The 25,459-nt window shown below is 44.0% G+C and overlaps 1 protein-coding gene across 7 annotated transcripts in view; it reads left to right on the forward strand.

The window, feature by feature from the left end:
- arhgap23b (Rho GTPase activating protein 23b) overlaps positions 1-25,459 on the forward strand; it is a 551,994-nt gene that overhangs the window by 184,636 nt on the left and 341,899 nt on the right. For 6 of the 7 annotated variants that reach the window (XM_082152677.1, XM_082152678.1, XM_082152673.1 and 3 more), the window contains exon 2: positions 13,522-13,704. In XM_082152677.1, the coding sequence (XP_082008803.1) occupies positions 13,522-13,704 (183 nt within the window). Of the gene's footprint in view, positions 1-13,521; positions 13,705-25,459 lie in introns of those variants that run through there. The other variant, XM_082152679.1, reaches the window with a different exon arrangement.

Here is a 25,459-nt window from a genome sequence, read left to right on the forward strand (position 1 = left end):
TCTGGTTTGCTTGTTTGCGACTTGGTTTTTTCCTTTGTTTATTGCCCATGTTGGATATTGGCAACGTGCAAGTGCGTGTCTGATATGTTTTTCCTTTTTCCTCCGTGATGAAACTGGTCCGTTCATAAAGTGTTCTCACTACTGATAATTTATGCGCCGTGGGATGTTCAGATGTCCAGAGTAAATATTGGTCGGTGTGTGTTGGTTTCCTGTAGACTGTGATTTTGATGCTGTCATCATCTTTGTGGTGGATCTTTAGATCTAAAAAAGCTATGGTTCTGTTGCATTCTTCCTCATGTGTGAATTTTATGTTTCCAGTGGGGTCAATGCTATTTAGGTGGTCCGTGAGTTCCTGTGTATGTCCGTTTTTAATTTTTTCCAGTATATCGTCTACATAACGTTTCCAGAGGGTAGGTCTGCAATGAGATGGTGCTGTGGCTATGGCTGTGGTTTCCAAGTCCTCCATGAAAAAACTGCTCATTATGGCTGATAGTGGGTCCCCCATGGCAAATCCCTCTTTTTGTCTGAATATTGTTCCTCTGTATTGGAAATATGTGGATTTTGTGACGAAGCTCAGTAGTTCAGTTATATCATCAACTGTGAGGTTTGTGCGTCTTTTAAGTGTCCTGTCTTTTCGGAGTCGTTCTTGTACGATGTGAAGTGTGACATCCACGGGGGTCTTTGTGAAAAGTGATATGACATCGTGTGAAATTAAAATCTCATCTGATTCTATTTTTGTGTCGTTGAGTTCTTTCACCAATTGTTTAGAGTTTTGACAGTGATGTTCTGTTAGACCGAGGAGGGGTTTTATGATTTCCACTAGTGCTTTTGATAGGTTGTAGGTGACCGAGCCGATACTGTCTACTATTGGGCGTAATGGGATGTCCTTTTTGTGTATTTTTGGTGTTCCATAGATTCGTGGCATAATGTTTGCGGTGGGAATTAGATTGTCATATGCCTCCTTTGTTATTTTTTTGTTTTCTAGTAATGGTTTGAGAAGTGCTTTTAATGTTCTTTTCTTTCCTTCGGTAGGGTCCTTCTTTAGGATTTCATATGTATTGTTGTCTTTTAGCATTGCTTCCATCTGTTTTTCATATTTGTCCGTGTCCATAACAACTGTTGTACGTTCTTTGTCCGCCGGTATGATGGTGATGGTTTCATCCTTTTTAAGTGAGGTTATTGCTTTCATTTCTTCTTTTGTGATGTTACTTGTTGGTAATTTTGCTGTTCTTAAAATGCCTGCTACGGTGTTACGTAGCTCAGATTTTTGTCCCTGGTCTTGGATTTTCTGACATGCCAATTCTGTTGCTAGTATGAACTCCTCGTGTGGTATATTTTTTGGCGTAATGGCAAAGTTTAGACCTCGTGTTAAAATTCTTTTCTCGGTTTCCGTGAGTGTGCGTTGTGACAGATTCCGTACCCACTTTTCATTTGTTTCCATGCATGTTTTATTGTTGGCGTTCTTTCTCTCTATCAGCTTTTGAAGTTTGTTTAAATGTCGGGTTTTTGTTTTTTTGAACTCTTGTTCGTATGTGATCTCCAGGTGTTCGTCTATTTTGGTTTGTGTGTCATGATCTATAGGAAAAATTCTTTTGAAATTGTCCTTCTCTACTTTTGTTTGTTCCGTGATGTTTTCAATTTTATTTACAGTCGTTCTTATCCTCTCTTTCACAAGGCCTTTTCTGGCTCTTTTGATAATTTTTTCTGCATTTTTAGTGGGAATAGGGTTCTTGATATTGAGGCTTGCTGGTGTAATATCCTCATCTCGACATCGGAGGTTGAATCTCAGGTGGTTCTTATGGCGTGCCCTTGTTTTTTCTAGTCTCTCTAAGCGGCGGAGGGCTTTGACACAGTCTTTTCCAAAACTTCCTCGTAATAGTTCAAAAATTTTCATAATGTCTTCTTAATGATTAAATGTGGATAGTTTTTCTTCTAAAAAGACAAAAAAGTTCAGGTGGAGAAAAAAACTTTTTTCTTTACCTTGACATGTTTCGACTGCAACCTGCAGTCTTCCTCAGAAGCGTCATCTGACAGCTGTGACGTGTCGTTTATCAGCTGTTATTTTCTGGGCGTGGCCAACCCGGCGGACCTGACAGTTCCGCCGGGCCGGCCACGCCCTGCCTGCAACAGAACCATAGCTTTTTTAGATCTAAAGATCCACCACAAAGATGATGACAGCATCAAAATCTACAGTCTACAGGAAACCAACACACACCGACCAATATTTACTCTGGACATCTGAACATCCCACAGCGCATAAATTATCAGTAGTGAGAACACTTTATGAACGGACCAGTTTCATCACGGAGGAAAAAGACAGACAGAAAGAGGAAAAACATATCAGACACGCACTTGCACGTTGCCAATATCCGACATGGGCAATAAACAAAGGAAAAAACCAAGTCGCAAACAAGCAAACCAGACTAAAAACAAAACCCAAACCGAAATCTGTAACCGTAAACAAGGACATAGTAACCCTACCATATATCAGAGGCATAACAGAACCATTACAGCGGGCAATGAGAAAATATAACATTAACACAGTAGTAAAACCATACACAAAGTTAAGGCAGTTACTGGTACACCCCAAGGACAAAATAGAGCAAGACAAAAAATTTAACGTCATATACGAGATACCATGCAAATCATGCAAAAAAACATACGTAGGAGAAACAGGCAGGTCATTCAACACAAGAAAGAAAGAACATCAGAAAGAATGTGAAAAAGAAACAACAGGACGACTCACAAGAACTCAAAAGGAAAAAGCGCAACAGGAACAACTAAAATCAGCCATATCAGATCATTGCAAACGAAATAACCACATTATGGACTGGGACAACGGACACATCATTAGATCAGAACCAAACAAATACAGAAGATGGATAAAGGAGGCGATTGAAATCAGGAAGCGGGCCAAGGACACCATCAACCGGGACGAGGAAGCCTACATGCTCTCACAAACATGGAACACCATCCTCCAGAGACCAGCGAGCGACGGGGGGGCAGGGCGTGGCCGGCCCGGCAGAACTGTCAGGTCCGCCGGGTTGGCCACGCCCAGAAAATAACAGCTGATAAACGACACGTCACAGCTGTCAGATGACGCTTCTGAGGAAGACTGCAGGTTGCAGTCGAAACATGTCAAGGTAAAGAAAAAAGTTTTTTTCTCCACCTGAACTTTTTTGTCTTTTTAGAAGAAAAACTATCCACATTACATGGAGTGTTGTCAGGCCTCCTCTCACTACAGAAAGTTGCCTTATAGAGGCCTCCACTCCTCAGAGCTTCACCTGGATAGTGATATCAAGTAGTTAGTCTCTCTGTGAGCCTTTCTGTTAGCTGTCCTGGGTGTGGGACTGTTAGGCCTCCTCTCACTTTGGAGAGTCGTTAGGCAGTAAGGTAGTATACAAGGTCGTTAGGCTCTCAGGGAGCCTCCTTGGCTACCGACCTCAGTGTGAAGTGTTGCTAGGCCTCCTCTCATTATAAGAATCTTCGTATTGAGGCCTCCGCTCTGCGGACCTTCATGGGCCAGCTAGATTGAGTTTAGCACTTTTGAGCTTTCTCTTTACTGCCCTTGAGTTAAAGTGTTGCTGTTTCCCTTCGACCCTATTACTTACCAAGGGAGTTTCCCCAGATATTTATCACGCTCGTGTACATTCACCCGAGAGCTAATGCTGACTCTGCAACCCGAATTATTGTTAAAACTGTGCAAAGGCTTCAAGGGATCTCGCCGGACGCACCGAACTTTATTATGGGTGATTTTAATCACTCTAATATGGAGAAGCCCCTGTGTGGTTTTTATCAGAATGTAACCTGTTTTACACGCTATATGAAATGTCTGGATCATTGTTACGGATCTGTTAAGGGAGCATACAAATCGTTTTGCAGCGCTCCCTTGGGTTCATCTGATCATAATGTTGTGCACTTGGTTCCATTATACAAATCGGTCCTGAAGAAAACTAAGCCGGAACGTCGTTCAGTTCCGGTGTGGTCAGTTGAATCTATAAACTGTATCCAGGACTGTTTTAGTTGCACAGATTGGGATGTGTTTACTGATGCTTGTGCAGATTTAGATGAACTTACAGAGACGGTGTCAGCTTATATTACGTTTTGTGAGGATCTTGTTATTCCCAGGAAAGAAATAGCCATTTATCAGAATAATAAACCATGGGTCACTAAATCGGTTAAAAATACAATTATTCAGAGAAATATTTGTTTTAATCAAGGTGATGTGACTCAGTATAAGGTATTAAAAAAACAAGTTAAAAAAGAACTTAAAATGGCAAGGCTTAATTATAAGGTTAAAGTAGAGGATATGTTAAGAACCGGGAATTCACGTTCTGCATGGGAGGGGGTGAAATCCATGATGGGGATGAATTCCAAAAAACGTAATATTTCTCTCGATGGGAAACTTGATTTTGATCTTTCTAATGATCTGAATGGTTTTTATAATCGTTTTAATAGTCATGATTTTAGTCAGGAATTGGCAGTTTTTAATAATGGTGCTTCGGATCAGAGTAGGGTTAATGTTGACAAGGATATGGTCTTAAAACTTTTTCGAGGTGTAAGAGAGAGGAAAAGTCCTGGGCCGGATGGTATTGGGGGCCGTATTCTTAAAAATTGTGCGGAACAACTTGCAGATATTTTTTGTTTTATTTTTAAAATGTCATTGAGTCTGCATAAGGTTCCCTGTCTCTGGAAAGAGTCTATTATTGTACCTGTACCTAAGAATAATGCACCAAAATCTTTAAATGAGTACAGGCCAGTAGCACTTACTTCTCTGATAATGAAAACATTTGAGAGGATAGTGAGGGACGCGCTTTTGACCATGATACAGGCAAATCTAGATCCGCTTCAGTTTGCCTACAGGTCAGGCAGGGGTGTTGATGATGCGATATGCGCTCTATTAAACATGATTTTGGCACACCTTGAGGGCGCAAAAACTTTTGTACGTTTGGTTTTCATTGATTTTTCATCAGCCTTTAATTGTATCCAACCTCATATCCTAGCAGAAAGGCTAAAGAATGTTCATAATATTGATTTTGGATTGATAAGTTGGCTGATTGATTTCTTAACCAATAGGTCTCAGCGTGTGAAGGTGAACAGTGTTTTGTCTGATGTTCTTTTCTACTGGGTCACCGCAAGGGTGTGTTCTTTCACCTCTTTTATTTGTGCTTTATACTAATGAGTGTCGGACGCAACTTGAGAGGCGTCATATCATTAAGTTTGCGGATGATTCAGTGATCGTTTCCCTCCTTGATAATGATGATTCTGATCATGGTTCTGTATTGGTAGATTTTATTGATTGGTGTAAACTGTCCTTTTTGGACATTAATGTATTAAAAACTAAAGAGATGATCGTAGATTTTAGGAAGAATCGTACATTCATCTCTCCGGTGGCTATAAATGATCATGCTGTTGAGATTGTACCTCATTTTAAATACCTTGGTACTATAATTGATGAAAAGTTGACTTTTGGGGCTCATGTGGATGCTGTTTGTAAAAAAGCCCACCAGCGTATGTATTTTTTACGGAAACTTTGTGGTTTTAACGTGGATAGTATTTTTATGAAAATGTTTTATTCTTGTTTTATTGAGTCAGTTATTACTTTTACATTTGTGTGCTGGTATGGATCGCTTAGTCTGAAAAATAGAAACAGACTTCAGGGTATTGTTAAAGTGTGTAGTAAGATTGTCGGCACCAACCTGATTGATTTAAACAGTTTGCATAAAGCCAGGACTCTGAGGAAGGCTGAGTTAATAATAAGAGATTCCAGCCATCCCTTGCAGAATCTTTTTAAGTTGTTACATTCTTTACGTAGATATTCTTTACCGTTTTGTAGGACAAACAGATTTAAAAATTCTTTTGTACCAGTTGCTATTGGGTTTTTGAATCATTAAATTTTTTTTATTTTTTTTTCTGTATTGTTTGTTTCTGTGTGTTTGTGATTGTATAGATTCTGCTGGCTGCAAAACAAATTGCCCCTCGGGGATAATAAAGTTGACCTGACCTGACCTGACCTCCACTCTTCAGTACTGTCTGTAGTAGATATGAGTCTGTGAGCCTCCTTGGACACTGGGTTTAATATTAACATAGTTAGGTTTCCTCTCTTAGGGTCCTGTTGAGGCCTTCATACTTGAGATGCTCCAGTCTATAATCGCTGCTGGTGTTAGCCATAGGGATATTGACTCATTTGACTTTGCTCAGACATTAGGGCACTCATCCATAGTTCGAATTACCATAGTCCCCCCAAAGGGACAGAAATATCAGTTTTGGGGGGGTCCCATTCCTTTTCACACCACACTGATTGCTCTGGTCCGAATCAGTTTATGAGTTGATAAAACGAAACAAAATGCAGTCACGTGACAACATCCACATCACTCGTTGGCCAGATGTGTCTTGAACGCATTCCCATAACTGCACTTCGATTGGTCAGAATTAACGTGCGGGAAAATTCCAACAGAACTCCCAGAAGTAATCCGGTAGACAGAGACAACACGCAGCTGTTTACTATGGAGAGATGACTGCGTGAGCTGATTGTATCCCTGGTCATATTTTATTATATAATTTGTCTACACCACTTTAGACAAACAATAATATTTGAGAATGAAGCGATATGCGGCTGTGTTTCGAGGCGGCGAGACCTTTGGTGCGCCCTCCAAACGAAACGAAAAGCTGCTCCGAGCGCCTGAAAGCGGCGGAGCGCGTGACGTAATTCCTCAGAGCCTTGACAGGGCAGAGGAGGTTACTATCAACCTCGCTGCCAGATGCCGGTAGGGCTGAGAGAGAAATGACCTGCGCTCTGAAAGGAGTTCGAAGGGATGAGCTTTCGGGGCCTCTAGGACCAAAGACAAATCCCAAATCGGAACCGAGGGGGGCCGGGGGGGGATTCATCCTCCTGGCTCCTCGGAGGAAGCGGATGATGAATTCATTCCTTCCTAATCCGCGGCCGCGCGCAGAGTCGGCGAACGCTGCAATAGCCGCAACATAAATTTTGAGCGTGGAGGGGGACCTGCCCGCGTCCAGCAGCTCTTGAAGGAAGCACAGAACCCACGAAACCCCACACGTTTGTGGGTCTAGATTTTTCCCTGTGCACCACTTGTTAAACACAGACCATTTTGACGCGTAGAGCCGTCTCGTAGAGGGAGCTCTAGACTGCGTGATTGTGTTCACGACCCTTTTTTGGCAAATCAGCGGGTATCCGTTGATTATCCACACATGCAGAGACCAGCGCTCTGGATGAGGATGCCAGATCGAACCGCGGACTTGAGAGAGAAGGTCTCTTCTCACCGGGATCGGCCATGGAGCTGTGTCTGCCAGCCGCATTAATTCCGGGAACCATGTCTGGTTCTCCCAGCGCGGGGCTATGAGGAGCACTGAATGGCGCGTCTCTCTGATCCTCCCGATCACCTGGGGTAACAGCGAGATCGGGGGAAAAACGTACAGCGGGACGCTGGGCCAGGCTTGGGCCAGCGCATCCTCGCAGGACCGGGGCAGCTGTGTGACAGAGCGGGCAGTGGGTAGGTGTGAGCACTGACTCGTGGGCACAATTCCTACGCTCATCACTCGAGCGGCGCGTGCCCGCTTTGTGAGAGTGAGCTCTATGAGAGACACAGGGGAGATCGTGCTTGTGTGTAGGGGTGAGCACTGGGCTGTGGGCACATTTTCTACACTCAAAACACCGTCGGCGTGAGCCGAATAACCAGAATTAATACTCTTTTTCAGATTTCTCTGGGGCGTGAGGCGGGTTCACTTTCTGCATGTGAGAAGATGGGCGCGAGCTCGAAGCAGCGAACAGCATAAAACATTTTTTTTTTTAATTTTTTTGCTGCAAGAGCCAGAATCGAACACGGGTCTCTGGCGCGAAAGCCTAAGATTCTGCCACTGAGCCACAGGGGGAGAATACATAGGCTATCGGTTCACGCGAGCATATGAGAGAGCGTCGTCATGTTTCGTGTCGGGAGAGAACCTCTCATAAGAGAATCTGAGTTACGCAAGTTACATTGTTTTCCCATTTATTGACTGAGAGCTCTCTTTTCCCTTTGTTGAGAAAAACCAGGAGTAATGCTGCCTTCACATGCTATCGGAATTATAGTAAATGCAAGTTTCCTAGTTTAAAAATTGGACATGATTGCCTCTCAATTCAAAATTTGAATGCGATGAGCTCGTAATCACAACTTCTGAAGTGGGAAGTAGGAAATTTACGATAGCACGCTAAGGCAGCATTAGTGCAGAAGCATTGTGTGTAAACATAATGGTTATTGTAGTTCTAGACTAAATGTGAGCATGCATTTACTAATCTCACTTGAGAGAGAGAGAGAGAGAGAGAGAGAGAGAGAGAGAGAGATATTTTGATTTTTAAACACCTTTATTACAATAAACAAACCATTCAATCAACATTTGAATCAAGCATCAATCACTAAAAGACCCCCAAACTTTATCTTAAATAAGAAAAATATATATTTATCATTAACAATTTCACACAATATCCCTTTACAACACCAAATTAGTTCAAACTTTACAAGGTCATCCATTGTTTTATACTAATTTAAATCTATTAAGATTCTAGATTTCACAGAATTACCAAACACAGCTTCTAAACTATTACATACACCTTGATCAACTTTCTCCTTTCTTGTAATATAAATAAATAAATAAATAAATAAATAAATAAATAACCCAGTTCATTTGACATATCCAAGCGTGAGCCAAATATTAAAGGCTCATGCAGCAACCAATACTAATAATTTACAGTCCTTCTCTTTGGTACTTCAAACAAAGCCCAGACTTTAAAAAGATTTCGATAAAAAAACAGGAAGCTTGGAGAGTTTTAACTTTTGAGGATCCATCCAAAATAAGGCTTTATCCAGCCCTAGTCCTTCAAACTCTCTCAATAAAGAGAAAGCTACCATCCTCTAGCTTGCAGTCTTTTAAACGTCTTTGAATAAATTGAATCCGGAAATCTGCTATTCGACTCTGCAAATGTATTATTCATGACCTCCTTCATCCTTGGAAAGGTACAGTACATGTTTTGGCACCCAATGCAGCTTATCCCAGAAAAAGTCTATTAAGATTGACTGAATCTTTCTCAAAAAGTCTGCTGGGGGGTCTACACAAATCAAACGATGCCAGAGAGCAGAGGCAATTAAATTGTTAATACATGGAAATAACCTATATAAACATATGTTTTAATATAGGTTTTGATATAGGTTTTGAATATATGTGACATATATAAAATTGGCCGTTTTCCTATATTATATGTACATATATGTTCACCTATATATGCACCTATATGTTCACCTATATATGCACCTATATATGCGTGCATATATGCACCTATATGTTCACCTACTATGAAGTTATGTATAAAAATGCATAAATGTATAATGTATAAATGTATAAAAAAGTACATAAATTCAAATACAAAGTTTGTATATTTACAGTTTTAATTTTTGCATTTCAAATTTCACAACTTTAACCAATCTCTAATTAAGTACTTAATAATAGCAAATGTACAGTCAATGTCTGTTAAATTAACTAAACATATAATATAAGTACAGAATACCTGCACATTTACAGTATTACTCATTAAACAAACACTGCACATCAAGATACGTGAATGATAGGAAATACAATCTCAGTAAATAATTTAGAACATGTAAAAATATCCACATTAAAAGGCAATTGCTGTACCTTTATACTCTAATATAACTTATTTTACACATTTACAATTACATTTTATCCAAAGTGACTTAAAAATTAAGAGAACAATAGAAGCAATAAGTGCAGTGACAAGTCCCAGTTAGTGTAGCACAGTACACATAGCATTTTTTTTTTTTTTTTTTACAAAGATTTAGTATTATTGGGTCAAGTGTTTATGAAAAGATGATCTTTAGAGGTTTCTTGAAAATGTGTTCAGTTGGGCAGGTCATCCCACCAGCAGGGAACAGTCCAGGTAAAGGTCAGTGAAAGTGATTTTGTGTCTCTTTGGGATGATGGCACCACAAGGCACCGTTCACTTGCAGAACAAGCTTCTGGAGACACATAGATCTGAAGCAGTGAGTTTAGGTCTTGCTGCAGCATGTGGATCAGTTGCAGAGGTTTGACTGATGCTGGAAGACCAGCCAAGAGAGCATTACAATAGTCCAGTCTGGATAGAACTAGAGCTTAGACAAGGAGTTGTGTGGCTCCGATAGGAAGGGTCAGATCTTTCTGGTGTTGTATAAGCCAAATCAGCAGGATCGCAGCAAGTATGGTTTGGCTGAAACCATAAGCAGTTCTGTCTTGGCAAGGTTCAGTTGAAGGTGAAGGTCATTCATCCAGCAAGAACTGTCCATCAGGTAGGCTGAGATGCGAGCAGCAACCGTTAGATCCTCTGGCTGGAATGAAAAGTAGAGATATATGTCATTAAGTGATAGGAAAAGCCATGTTTCTAAATGACAGAACCTAGTTACAATAAAAAAAATAAAAATAGATGGGTGAAATCTAACACAATCGTGGTCTTACTGTAGCAAAACCAAACCTTGTGCAGCTACAGTGGCCTCACAAGGATCAAATGAATATTCACATGGGAAAATATAGTATAAAACAAATGAAATTTTCTGCCACTTTTAGTGCAATCATATGGAATCAGAAGACTCGGCCATTACAACATTTTAAATGACTTCTTCCCATACCTTGTTTGCCATGATCATTCTGCTTTCCACTTGACCTGAAATAAAAAAAAATAAAAAAATAAATGTACAACTCAGTATTACATTTACACATGTCAGAATATGTTCCACTGGGACAATGCAAAACCTCAACTGACTTTATAAGCCTAATATATGCACATATGCATTCTATAGCTATGTGTTGGCGAGCATGCAGCCAGAATATGCAATTTATCTTGTGGTGTTCATATTCTAGTCTCATGTGCTTTCCTGTATCATCAACAAGTAACTTACAGTATTTACTGAATTCGTTTTTTTAATGGTCTTGATAGCCACGTTAACCCTTACGAAAATTAACTATGGTTTAACCAAAAAAAAAACCTTGGTAACGTTAGGCCTATTTGTAGTATAACTGTGGTTATTAAAAATGGTAATAAAAATCCGCCAAAAACGTGGTTACTATTTTTTAAGAGAAGAGTTTTCAGCTTCCAGACAGTGTTTCAAAATGTCCCGCCATTTAAGAGATTGATTTACTGACAGATACTATCGCGTATTAACAGATTTTATACACAATTAAACGGACTTTGATATGTATAACAAGTCTACGAAAGCTTGTTTTAGGTCTTTTGAGGTGTGGGATATCTTTCTTAAAACAGATGGAAAATGTAAAGATGCATTTACATGCTCCAGCTCTGGCCAGTTAACTGAATTTAATATGCTAACGTTAGCTTAAAAAATGTAACGTAAACTTAACACAAATGTAATATAAAATATCGTTCACATGTAGACTCTTACCTGCAGCCGGTGATCGATTGGCATGATGTGACGAACCAGGCTCACTGAAAAGGGCGTTATTTCCGAAGAATCCAAACCACTGATCTATATAGAATGACATTATATAGATCAGTGATCCAAACGGACTGACTGACTGACAACAGGGCTCCTGCTCATGGCTGCTCTCGACGAATACGGTTGCTTTGAACCACTGTTAAGCTGCGTTCACACTACACGCGACTTTGTCGCTGCATGTCGCCAGTGGCTGGCGATGAGGTCGCTAGTGGGCGTTCCCACTACTGGTTGCCTTGTAATGTTTATGAATAACATCCAATGACAGCGAATCAGTTTTCTTGCCGCTAAAAACAAACATTCTGGAGAGAAAATATTAAATATTTAGACTCGTAAAGCATGTAAGTTAAATGAACGAGTACCTGGGTCTCACAACTCCGAAAATATCAGATCAAAATTGAAAATAGGTGCTATCTGTATAAACAAACCACATATTTGAGCTTTAAACAACTACATTCTTGACTGAAAAACTCATATAACTACATTTCATGACACAATAACAGTAGTATTTTAGATAAAAAAAAATACTCCTCCATCTTTCTGTCGATGGGGCGAGGGGCTGAGCGGAGAAGGATGATGACGCGCGCTCCAGGCTCCACTCCTATTGGTTGTCGCTCGCGAAAGTCGCTCTTCATTTGCATAAAGTTAAAAATTTCTCAACTTTGTCGTGTCGCCAGACACGCCCCATCCAGTCACCAACGGTCGCGACCGCGCGTGTCGCCGGAAGTCGCCTGCTACCCATTGAAAAGAATGGTATCGTGTCGCTTTGTCGCGTGTAGTGTGAACGCAGCTTTAGTCATTAGTAACGTGGTGAGATTACATTTTGGGCTGGTAGATTTACAAATGATTGGTATTGTTGGTAAGATTACGAGATTACAGACAGAAGTCATTCTTACCAATTAAACGATTCACTCTCACACAGAAGACAGACGAAAAACCAGATAGACACACTTTCCAGACATTCCAAATCTTTAAAATAATTTTGCCAGACACCAAAACTGCTTCTGTTTTTGTAGTTAGCAAGTATTTCAGACCAGGCGGGCCACACATCAGACTTCCACCGTTTGTAAAGTAGCTTTGCAGTGTTATGAGAATCTAGCAACAGCAATATCTAGGTTAGTTAAAGAAAAGCAAAAAAAAAAAACACCAAAAAAAAAAAAAACACCAAAAAGAAACCTCCCCTGTTGTTGCTACCTTGTCGTGGCGGGGAGGCTTGTGTGCCTCCGTGACCCTGAAGACTATACCGGCGGGGGTTATACCCCTGGTTAGAGGCCAGTCTAAAAGCAGCATTGCCATCACCCATTGGCAGTAGGATGATTGGATAAAGATTGGGCCGATGTATTTGTCATACATACGAATGGTGTTTCTGCCTATGCAAATTAGGACATATTCAATAAGTGTGGCGCTCATGTGCATATTCAAATTCATTTCAAAAGAAACTTGTAATACAAAAAAAGTTACTTTTCATGTATTCTTTTACTATGTAAAGTTTTATTGTGGTAGGAGTAAAGGAAAAACTTAAGCCTATTTGGGTGTATTTTGGGCATATTCAATTAGTGTATAGCTCATTTGCATATTCAAATTAATTTTCAAAGAAACTTGTAATACAAAAATGGTTACTTTTCATGGGTACTTTCATTGTGTAAAGTTTCATTTTGATACGAGTAAAGGAAAAAAAATAGCCCCATTGGGGTGTATCGTTGCCTGGCCTTATTGGCACACATCTCGGATTGATGAGAATTTAACATATTTCCTCAACTAGGATTTCTTAGGACTTTTAGTATGTTGTTCTGGACACCTCATAGAAATGATCTAAGCTGCAAAAAAATTATTTTACAATTAGTCTGTCATAAAACGCTATTTTGCCTGGACTATAATTCCTTTGTAAATAAGTGATTATGAAGAGCAAGAACATGATAGACTTTACCTTGCAGGCGTCTGAAAATAAAGAATCATCATAACTTTCAAGGAAGTTGCTTTGTAGATGTTTAAATTACTTGTCTCATCGTGTTATTTCGGTTTGTGACAGGCTAAAGGCCTCAAAGATGAAGGATTGTCATCCAGTCAGAACACTCAACCTGTGTCAGAGGAGGACGTGGCCTGGAAGGGTCCCCACACAATGGTGCTCCAGAAGAACTCTCAGGGCTTCGGTTTTACTCTGCGGCACTTCATAGTCTATCCACCTGAGTCTGCCCTTCACACTAGCCTGAAGGTAACAAAATCAACAACCTTAAAGATGAAAAGGTCAAAAGAAAAAACAATGGCAGTTCATTATGACCATGTCTATTTAAACCCATACAGAAATGTAATATATGTCAATATATGTAAATTACATATATAATGATAGTGCCCATGTATGTCTGCTGCATATATGAGAATATATGCAAAATTCATATAGCCTATGTAAAACACATACACATATATGAAACATATATTTCAAAATATAGCAAAAATGGCCGTTTTCATGTAAATGCCATGCACATAAATGTGAAATATATGTAAGGCGCATATATGTATACATGCATATATGACGCATATATGTATACATGCATATATGACACATATATGTATACACAGGGGTTAAATTGGGATTTATTATGTGGGGGGGCTCTCCCTAGGGGGGTCCGGGGGTATGCTCCCCCCCCCCCCCCCAAAAAAAAAACATTAAATGGCAATTTCTGGAGAGTTTTGTGCAAAGAAATGGAGAAATTGAGTGTTACATGATATGTGAAAAACTGCAAGGTTAAGAGCAAATACTTTGCATTGTTGCAGTATTAACAGGTATTAGGACATTTAGCATTTACATTACTGTTAATCAGCAGTGGTGGAATGTAACGAAGTACAAATACTTTGTTACTTTATTTAAGTACATTTTTCACATATCTGTACTTTACATAAGTAGAATCAATAGTGCATAGGCTACTTTTGACTTTTACTTCGTTACATTTTGCAGCAATTATTATACTTTCATTCTACTCCACTACATTTCTACAATGTTTAGTTACATTTTCTGATCAGTTTTCCCCTTCCAAAACAGGGATTGAAAAATCTCCTGTTTTCGGTGCTGATGCGGTGGTGACGCGTTCATGTAACATGTAAGGGTGGCGCTGCCAATAAAGGCCTAAAAGTAGGGTGACCAAACGTACTCGGTTACTAACGTAACCTCGGTTCTCTCTAGAAGAGGGAACGAGTACTGCGTAAGATATCTTACGCTAGGGGAAAATCCTTTTCCGCGAGATATTGAAGCCAAAAATTATCCTTAATTTTGTAATAATGCAAAACGCGTTGCAGCAGCAATGCAGACATAGGCGAGACAGCTCGCGCGCCTATTGGCTGCTCTGCGGCAACTGCAGCAGCCAATCGAGCGAGGCCTGGCGTGACGTCAGACCCAATCAGGGCACTTCGCGCCCGCTGCGTCACGTCCCGCCGAAATGGGCGTGGTCTAGGACTATAAATATCGCTCGCAGGCAGCTATTATCTGGTTTTTCATCATCGAAGCAACCAGAGCGTGTGCATGCACGGCAAGATACGCAGTACTCGTTCCCTCTTCTAGAGAGAACCGAGGTTACGTTAGTAACCGAGTACGTTCTCTTACGAGAGGTCTCTCGTACTGCGTAAGATATCTTACGCTAGGGGACCCAATGTAAAACGCCGTGCATGCTGAGATCTGACACCAAAGACCCAAGGGCGAAAGCCCGGGGTACATATAGTGCACAATCACTCAGTGAACTCACAGAGAGTCCGGGAAGAAGGAGGGGTGCAGCCTCACTTTTCCACATAAAGTAGCGTCGATGGGACGCGAATTTCATCATACAGACAGGGCGGGGTACGGCCTGAACTGATGGGGAAAAATGTGGGTCTTACACAGTTTGCCCAGCTTTAAACTGTCGAACATTGAGCTGTGCTCAGCAAAGGCAGCATTCTGAGCTGAACGCATCAGGTCAGATAATACTGGTAGTTTAGACCGACAGCAGCCTGGCCTGCAGGGCGGGAACCTCTAGGTTATAAAACCTTATAAATGTAGACGGGGAGCCCCAGCCTGCCGCCATACAAATATCTTGCAAGGCAATCCCACTTGACCAGGCCCACGAAGAGGCCATGCCTCTCGTGGAATGCGCTCTGACACCCAAAGGGCACTGCATGCCCTTGGAGGCGTATGCCAGCGCTATAGCATCAACTATCCATCTGGATAGGCTCTGTTTCGACGCGGCTAGTCCCTTAGAACGTCCGCTAAACGAAACAAAGAGCTGTTCCGTCTGTCTGAAAACAGACGAGCGAGACACATAAGCTCGTAATGCCCTGACTGGGAAAAGGAGGCTCGCGTCTCTTTCCTCATCAGGGACCGGTAGGGCTGACAGAGAGATAATCTGCGCCCTAAACGGTGTGTTGAGGGATTTTGGAACATAACCGTGCTTAGGTTTGAGTATAACTTTTGAGTCATTGGGCCCAAAATCCATGCACGCCGCGCTCACAGAGAGCGCGTGCAGATCCCCTATGCGCTTCACTGAAGCGAGAGCCAGCAAAAACACCGTTTTGAAAGACAGGTGTTTCAAATCGATTGACTGTAAAGGCTCAAATGGCGCACCTTTCATGGCTTCCAGAACCGTAGAAAGGTCCCATATGGGGACTGAGGGAGGTCTGGGAGGATTCAGTCTCTTAGCTCCTCTAAGGAAGCGGATGACTAAATCGTTCCTTCCTATTGACTGACCAAGCGTTGTTTCTGAGAACGCTGCTATAGCCGCCACATAAACTTTGAGCGTGGAGGGGGCCCTGCCCCCATCCAACAGCTCTTGTAGGAAGGAAAGCACCTCCGTCACATCACAGTTTGTGGGTGACACACCACGGGCTGTGCACCAGCCCGAAAACACTGACCATTTCGAAGAATAGAGTCGTCTTGTAGACGGAGCTCTAGCCTGCGTGATCGTGTTTAATACTCCTTTAGGGAGTCCAACATGTACCCGTTGATGGCCCAGACATGAAGGGACCATAGTTCCGGGTGAGGATGCCAGATCGAGCCGCGGGCCTGTGAGAGGAGATCTCTCCTCACTGGTACTGGCCACGGGGCAGTACTTGCTAACTGCATCACGGCTGGGAACCAAGGTTGGTTTTTCCAGAACGGTGCTACCAGCAGTACTGAGCATCCTTCTTCCCTGATCCGTTCTATCACCTGAGGCAGGAGAGAGACGGGGGGAAAAGCATAGAGCGGGCGGCGGGGCCACACATGGGCCAGCGCGCTCCTGCTCTTGGAGAAAAATTCTTGACAGTGAGCGTTTTCTTGAGACGCAAACAGGTCCACTTCCGCTCTGCCGAATTTCTTCCACAGCAGTTGGACTGGCTGTGGGTGTAGAGACCATTCGCCTGCCGGAACATTGTTCCTGGACAGTCTGTCTGGTCCTATATTCATGATCCCTGGCACGTGCGCTGCTCTGAGCGAGCGCAGGTTGCACTGAGCCCATACCAGGAGGCGTTCTGCCAGCCTGTACAGTTTCTCGGATCTGATGCCGCCCTGGCGATTTATGTAGGACACCACAGACATGTTGTCCGAACGGACCAAGACGTGGTGACCTTTTATTTGGGGACAAAAACGCGTCAGCGCGTTGTCTACTGCCAGCATTTCGAGGCAGTTTATGTGCAGGAGCTTCTCCCGTTCTGAACACTGGCCGAAGAACGGTCTGCCCTCGAGCAGCGCTCCCCATCCCGAGGTGGACGCGTCCGTGGACACCACTTTCACCCTCGAGGAAGTCCCCAGGCTTACACCTGATTGGTACCAGTCGTTCGCTTTCCAGGGTTTCAGAGCTGTAACGCATTTCTGATTGACCCTGAGGCGAAGCAAACCGGGCGCCCACGCTTCGCGTGGGACTCGCGCTTTCAGCCAAAACTGCAGCGGGCGCATGCGGAGCAGACCCAGCTGGAGCACTGACGATGCTGAGGCCATGAGACCTAGCATCTTCTGAAATCTCTTGAGCGGGACAGACGCGCCGCAGCGAAAAGAGTTCGCTGTGCGTCGAATGTCTACCGCGCGCTGTTGTGATAGTCGCGCTATCATGGATAGTGAGCCCAGTTCTGTGCCCAGGAAAGATATTTTCTGACTGGGTGACAGGGAGCTCTTCGCCCAATTGACACTCAGACCCAAATCCTCGAGGTGATCGAGTAAAATGGTCGTGTGTTCTATGAGCACTGCGCGAGATTGCGCTAGAATCAGCCAATCGTCCAAATAGTTCAGCACTCGCATGCCTCTCATTCTGAGGGGTGCGAGCGCCGCATCCATGCACTTCGTAAATGTACGGGGTGCTAGGGACAAACCAAACGGCAGGACTGTGTACTGATATGCCTGGCCCTCGAAGGCGAATCTCAAATATCGCCTGTGACGTGACGCTATCTGTATTTGAAAATACGCGTCTTTCAGATCTATTGACACAAACCAATCTCCTTGGCGAATCTGCACAAGGATTTGCCTGGTCGTGAGCATCCTGAACTGTCGCTTCACAAGCACTTTGTTCAGTTGCCTTAGATCTAGTATGGGTCTGAGACCCCCGTCTTTTTTCGGTACCAGGAAGTATCTGCTGTATAGCCCTCCCTCGCTCTGATCTTGAGAGAGAGGTTCTATGGCCCCTTTGCTCAATAGTTTCGTCACTTCGGCTCGAAGTAGATGTGCTACTTCTGTTTTTACCGTGGTCTCGACGCGCGCCACATAGCGGCGAGGGCGTCGGCGAAACTGCAGCGAATAGCCTCTTTCTATAATGTTCAGCACCCACTTCGAAACCCCGGGTAGCTTTGCCCATGCGTCTGCATGGATAGCTAGGGGTCGAATACGAAGCGCGCTCCGCTCGCTCAGCGATGGAGAAGCTTCGGTGTGCTGTAACACAAGCGTGTCGCTCGTGACATTTGAGGCATGGGGCGCGCTGATGACAGCGGGCAGATTGCCCGCGCTCGACTCCTCTGCGGTGGTTAACCGCGAGGGGGAGGGCTGGGCGGTTCCCTTGGGAACTGTCATGTCTATGTGTGGATGTGGGCGCGGGACAGCGGGCACATTTATCACACCGAAAGCATCGTTCGCTTGCGTGAAGCGAGTGCACGTTGGTTTCGTTTTTACAGAAACCGTGAGACATGCATAACGTGGTGTTAGTGGGCACTGGGTAGTGGGCACGTTCACCATGTTTGAAGCGCAACCGATCTGAGTCGGTTTTATGTGCGCGAGCCCTGTGTGACAGGCTGTGCTTATGTGTAGGGATGGGCACTGGGCAGTGGGCATTCTTACTACACACGAAACACCATCGGCCGTGGCCGGGACACCAGAAAATACACTCTTTTGGGGATTTATCTGGGTAGCCGTGAAAACGGCATTTGTGTGCAGGCAAGCGGGTGACAGAACCGACTTGTTGGCTGCAGAAAACACTGGAACAGTCACATTTTCTGGAACTGGACGAGCGAATAGCTTTGGTGTGAGTCCGGCCGCAGCGGGACTGGAACACCGTCGTTTTCCTAGCTGTGCTAGGACGACTTCGGGGCCTCGGGCTTCACCGTGATCCTAGGTCGCGAGCCGCGTCCTGCGGGGCGGCGACCGGATGAGCGGGAGCGCGGTCTCGCGCTTCTGGCCTGGCGGCGCTGTGAAGTGGAGGCAGTGGACGGTGGCTGTGGCTGTGAGCTCTGAGCAGACGGTTTCGCACGGCCTGCTGCAGAGCTGGAGCGCTTCGGGAGGAAGTGCTTCATAGCCTGAGACGCTTTCTGTACCTCTGCGAATCTCTCCGCGAAATCCTTGACGGAGGATCCAAAGAGGCCTGTGGCGGAAAGCGGGGCGTCGAGGAACGCGGTGCGTTCAGACTCGGCCATTTCCGAGAGCGTCAGCCAGAGATGTCTCTCAGACACGGTGAGAGAAGCCATAGTCCGTCCAATGGCTTGTGCTGCGGACTTAGTAGCACGAAGAGCGAGGTCCGTGGCACTCCTTAAGTCCGGCACGCAGATCGCGTCAGGTCCTTCCTCATCCAGCTTACGGAGGAGATCGGCCTGGAAGATCTGGAGCGTTGCCATGGTGTGCAACGCTGACGCAGCTTGCCCGGCGGCGGAGAAAGCGCGGTGGAGCAAGCTTGGCGTCGTGCGGCAAGCTTTAGAGGGTAGGGCCGGCTTAGCGCGCCGTCCAGCGGAGGGCGGGCATAAGTGGGCCGCTATCGCCTCTTCAACCGGCGGCAGCGAGAGGTATCCTTTGTTCTTGGCATCGTCAACGGCGGAGAATGCCAAAGAAACAGCAGGACGCACTCTAGCAGAATAGGGGGCGCTCCAGGACTTGGCGACTTCTTCGTGTAACTCAGGAAGAAAAGGCGCCGGTCTGGACACAGGAGAAGCGCGCTCCCCAGGCAGGAAGAATCCATCCAGCCGGTTGTGAGCGGGCTGCTCAGGCGAAGACCACTCGAGGCCGAGGCTCGCCGCGGCCTGTGCGAGTACTCGCATGAGTTCCGTCTCAATGGAAGCTCTCTTGCCTGACGAAGTGCGGGCAGGGGGTGCGGGGTCCTCAGAGCCCGCCCAATCCTCACTGCCTGACGCCAGGATAGAGCAGGAATCATCCTCTCCCAGCAGGGCTTCCTCATCCGCGATATCAACGGAAGCGGCGGCAGACGGCGGCCGCTGTCCGTCAGGAAGCGAAACAGAAGAAGCCGGGGAAGCAAGCGGGCGAACCGGCGAGCTTTGGCGGCTGAGGGAGGGTTCCGGGGCCCGCTGGGCACGGCGCTTTTTACGGCGCGACGCCGCGGCGGGCGGGGGAGCAGTCTCGGTGAAGACGGCTAGGCGAGTCCTCAGAGTCGCCATTGCCATCAGCTCGCAGTGAGGGCATCCGCCGTCAGCGAGCGCGAGAGCTGCATGTTCCTCACCCAGGCAGGAAACGCAGATCACGTGGCGGTCCCCGTCGCTGAGTGTGGCTCTGCACGAGCCGCAGGAAGGCATCTTTAAAAAGACGCTAGCTCTTTTAGAAATGTGTGTCGCGGCGGCGACACACACACACAGAAATACAGTGTAATTAAAAGAGAAGGATATAAGCGCCGGAAAGCGCAGCAGGAAGGCAGGAAGGCGGCGCGGCGCGGCCAGCGACTTCAGTGACTCGTCCCGCTGAAGGTGCTCTCTCTCGACGGCGCGGCTTCTAATCCAGCTCCAGCGATGCGTGTGCTTCGCTTGAAGGATGAAAAATCAGATAATAGCTGCCTGCGAGCGATATTTATAGGCCTAGACCACGCCCATTTCGGCGGGACGTGACGCAGCGGGCGCGAAGTGCCCTGATTGGGTCTGACGTCACGCCAGGCCTCGCTCGATAGGCTGCTGCAGTTGCCGCAGAGCAGCCAATAGGCGCGCGAGCTGTCTCGCCTATGTCTGCATTGCTGCTGCAACGCGTTTTGCATTATTACAAAATTAAGGATAATTTTTGGCTTCAATATCTCGCGGAAAAGGATTTTCCCCTAGCGTAAGATATCTTACGCAGTACGAGAGACCTCTCGTAAGAGAACGTCCTGTTTTCCCAGGACATGTCCTGTTTTCAGGTCCTGTCCTGGCCGTCCTGTCTGTTTTTTATAAAGTGATGAAAATGTCCTGGTTTTCATTATTTTTCATTGGGCCATTGAGCGTGTACTTTAAATACATGCTTGCCTTTGCACACAAAACATATGAAACCGGCTTCGCCACGTCTTGTTATAATCAGCGCGTTCCTCAATCCGCAGCGGCAAGCAGAGAGCACGTCAGAATACAAAAGCCACTGTGTGTTTGTGTGTGTGTTCATCTCAGCCTCATTGGTCTGTCACACTGCTCCTCAATGTCAGAATATTTGAAATGACCAATCAAATCAAAGTAGGCGGACTTTACGTTCACAGACACAGAATTTCGGTCGATGCTTCAGTTTACGGTCAAGTGCGAGATAAGATGCAAGTAGCTAACAGAAAAAAAAAAAAAAAAAAAAAAAATGCCCAAATGTAAATTCACAGATAATTTACAGAGAAAATTCCTGTTTTTTTCGTTTCGGTCGGGATCCGTGTAAAGCAGAATGCATGAACTGCAAAGCTGGAACATACTTGTCAGTGTCAAATAAAGACTAGCGAAGTAGAAGCCCACTTAAAGAAAAGGCTACAAGAGAACATCAGGAGGATTGAAATTGTTTTTTTACTGAAATAGTGTAGTAGATTTTTTTATTTTAGTGGTAGATTTTTAAGCTATGAAAAGAAAATAGTGTCATGTAAAAGGTGTTAAAAGCTAAACTTTTTTTTTAATAGGCTATTCTATTGTTGCGGGCCAAACATTGAATGGAAAGGATGTATTAGGCTACTTTATGTATTAAAGTACAATAACATAGTTGCAAGGTTGTGAATGCATTTGTCAAGTATTTTTTGATGCATTCACCCCAACCACGCCCCCACCCCTTAACCACGCCTCCCAAACCACGCCCCCGTCCTGTTTTCTGAAAACTAAAATATGGTCACCCTACCTAAAAGCTGTCACAAAGAACCGGCAAAAGTAATGATTATGAATATGTAAAATATAGCAAGGAGACATTTTAATTGTTTATTAATGAACAAGTGTTTTCTAAAAATTACACATGCAGCAGTCTGTTTACTTTTTGAATTGTTCTGTTTAAAAGAAGACATTTCAAGCATTTCATTTTTTTTTTTTTTTTTACCTCAGAATAGTTTATATCTCACAATTCTAATTTTATAACACGAAATTTCGACGAATATCATGCAATTCTTACTTTATATCTCCCAATTGGGACTTTATTACTCAGAATTGCGACTTTATTTCTCACAATTCTGACTTCATATCTCGCAATTCTGAGAAAAAAGGGGCGTCGCCACTTTTGAATAAGAAACAATATCAAGACTATAAAACTCTGCACATCACATTTTTGACTTTATTGATTCTGCTTTTATTCGTAATGCAATGGACCGGTCAACGGGACATAAATTAATCCTTAAAGGATGGGACTTTATGGGACATTTGCACAAAAAGAATAAATAACTTACCGTAGCATATTTTATAAGTCGCTCCGGAGTCGCATATCAGTCAAAAAATGCGCCACGAGGAAGAAAAAACATAGGATATAGCCTAAGTCGCACTGGACTAAAGGCCAATTTATACTTCTGCGTCGGGTGCGCGTAGAAGGTACGGCGTAGCATACGCATTGACGTGTACCATACGTCGTACCCTTCGCCGTACCCTGACGCGCACCTCCTCAAAAATGTAACTACGCGTCGCGGCGACGCGGACCGCAAGATCTGTGATTGGTCGGCTGGATAGCATCGCGTTTCCTCCTACCCATTTCCGGAATGATCTTCTGCACTCTGCACCGCCCGCCCGCCATTTTTAAATTCCGAAGATCAGTGAAGAGCCATGGAAATAGACCAAGTGACCGAGAGATTGCTTGAAGAAGTGCGGAAATACAGCCATCTGTATGACTCCTTCAGTCGCCATTGCTCGTAGAAACCTAAACTCAAAACAGCCGCGAGGAATGTAAACACAGTGGAACTGGAACATTAAAACCCACCCGCGCCAACTAGCGTTTCGGCGGTGTAACTGCAGAGCAACACAGACATTCGCAGAAGTATAAATGCTCACGACGGCGTCGCCTACGTGCGTACCCTACGACGTACACTACGGCGTACACTCGACGCAGAAGTATAAATTGGCCTTAAGTCGCATTTTTTTAGAAATTTATTTCACACGCACACACAAAAAAAATGTTACAGACAGTTCTCCGTTACGGACGTGAGCGCTCTAAAGCGGCACTAAAAGAATGTTTTAAAACTTTCACAGAGACCTCAAACTGAAAGCACAAAGCCTGTCTTTAAATTTAATTTCGTTTTGTATTAATTGTATCTTAATTTTAATCGATGTTTCATCAACCAATTGTCTGGATTTAATATAGGCTATTAGAAAATAGATAATCAGGACACGGAGGCGCTGGCGAACCTGAAGCTCGTCTCATAAATGGACCGAAACTCAGCGTGGGCCTATAAGGTAGCCTATTGCCTCACAGACCTGAGACATATAGATAGCTTGAAATGTCTACTTTTAAGCAGAACAATTCAAAACGAAAGAAAACAGACTGCGTTGCTTATGTAATTCGAATGAAATGTGCATTTCTCTCTGGCGCTGCGAAGATCGCGAGTCGTCAACTTCATCTGTCTAGCCGACACTGAAATAAAAAATAACTGTTTTAATAGTAAACAATTAAAATGTCTACTGCTATATTTTACATACTATTTGCCTGTTCCTTACAAAACACTGACAGTGTTTTTAGGGGCCAAGCACCGAAGGTGCGGAGGCACCTATTGTATCTGTTCCGGTTCTTATTAGGGGCCAAGCACAGAATGTGCGTAGGCACCTATTGTATCTGTTAGCGTACCAAAAATAATTCTTCTTTTTCTTCCGCTCTGGGAGTCTATGGCAGCCCATAGAACCGCTTGCGGGAAAGTTGTGCAATTTGGCACACTGATAGAGGACAGACTGAACAGTCACCATAGCAAATTTGGAGTCTCCAACTCATTCCCTCTAGCGCCACCAGCTGCCCAAATTTGCACTCATGTTTATGCTAATAACTTTTGAACCACAAGGGCTAGAAACAAAATTCGTTTTTCCTCTGATTCCTGACCTCATGACGATTCGATTGCACCCAATGACGTCATTTTCCGTCATGAAAAGTTTTCCGCCATTTTGAATTTTCCGAAAAAGCTACTTTTTTTAACTCCTCCTAGGCCGTTGCTCCAATTTCCATGAAAATTGATTCAGATCATCTACAGACCATGGCGACAAAAAGTTATGGAATTCAAGTTGATTCGCTTAGCAATTTTCGAAAAAACCCACAAACAAATTTTACGTAGCGCTTGCGAAAACAGACGTAAGGCTGTATCTCCGCAACGCTTTATTGGATTCAGACCAAAGTTGGCACATGTCATCACAAGCATAACCTGAGGCTACATGCTGCGTTTCGGCGCAGCGCCACCTACTGGTCCGGAGATATGAAAAATGGCTATTTTTGCTTATAACTTCTGAACAGTTTGCCCAAAAATCATCAAATTGGTCTCGTTAGATTCAGGCCAACATGCTGAGTCGACTGATATCCAATTTTACCATATCGGCCATTTTGGCTGTCGGCCATTTAGAATTTTGTGCTAAAATGCTGTATTTTAAGAACGCATGAATGGATTGTGACGAAACATGGTATGGGTCATCAGCACGATGCCCTGAAGGATCGTGAGAAGTTTCGAAACAGCGCCACCTTGTGGTCAAAAGTTATAACAACATTTCCAAAAAGGCTAATAACCTTTGAATCAATCTGCCTATTGAAATGCCACTGGTCTTAATAGATTCCCTGGGTCACGCTGAGAACATAGATACCAAGTTTGCCATATTTGGCCGAACTTCCTGTCCGCCATCTTGATTTTTAGTCAAAACCTACTTTTTCGAACTCCTCCTAGACCGTTTGTCCGATTTTCACCAACATCGAATCGTATCATCTCCACACTGTACCGACAAAAAGTTATGGAATTCGTGTTGCTTCGTCAAACCGTTCTCGAATACCGCGCAAACAAATTTTACGTTGTGCAACAGCTACAGATTTAGTGCAAAAGTACTAAATCGCCCATAACTCCTAGACTCCTTTTGTCCTAGACTCAAGTGTCTTACACCAATGTGATCCCTGGCTCAAGGCGGACAAAATGGCTATCTCCAATTTCGATTTAGGCCCGAAAATGTTTCTGCTATGTCGAATTTTGTCCGAAACCTACTTTTGCGAACTAGTCCTAGGTTTTTCGCCAGATCGGTACCAAACCAGTCTAGGACATTTCTCTGGACTCTCTAGATCAGTAATTATCGAAAAAAAGTTTAACTTTTGCATTTGGGTGGCTGTAACAGGGTCATTTAGAAAAGGGGCATGGTAAAATACACTAAAAAAGCCTATAAATCCCAAATGAAAACTCAGAACTTCACCAAAATTGATC

The sequence above is a fragment of the Leuciscus leuciscus genome (genome assembly GCF_965113295.1).
Source record: "Leuciscus leuciscus genome assembly, chromosome: 21".
Lineage (NCBI taxonomy): Eukaryota > Metazoa > Chordata > Actinopteri > Cypriniformes > Leuciscidae > Leuciscus > Leuciscus leuciscus.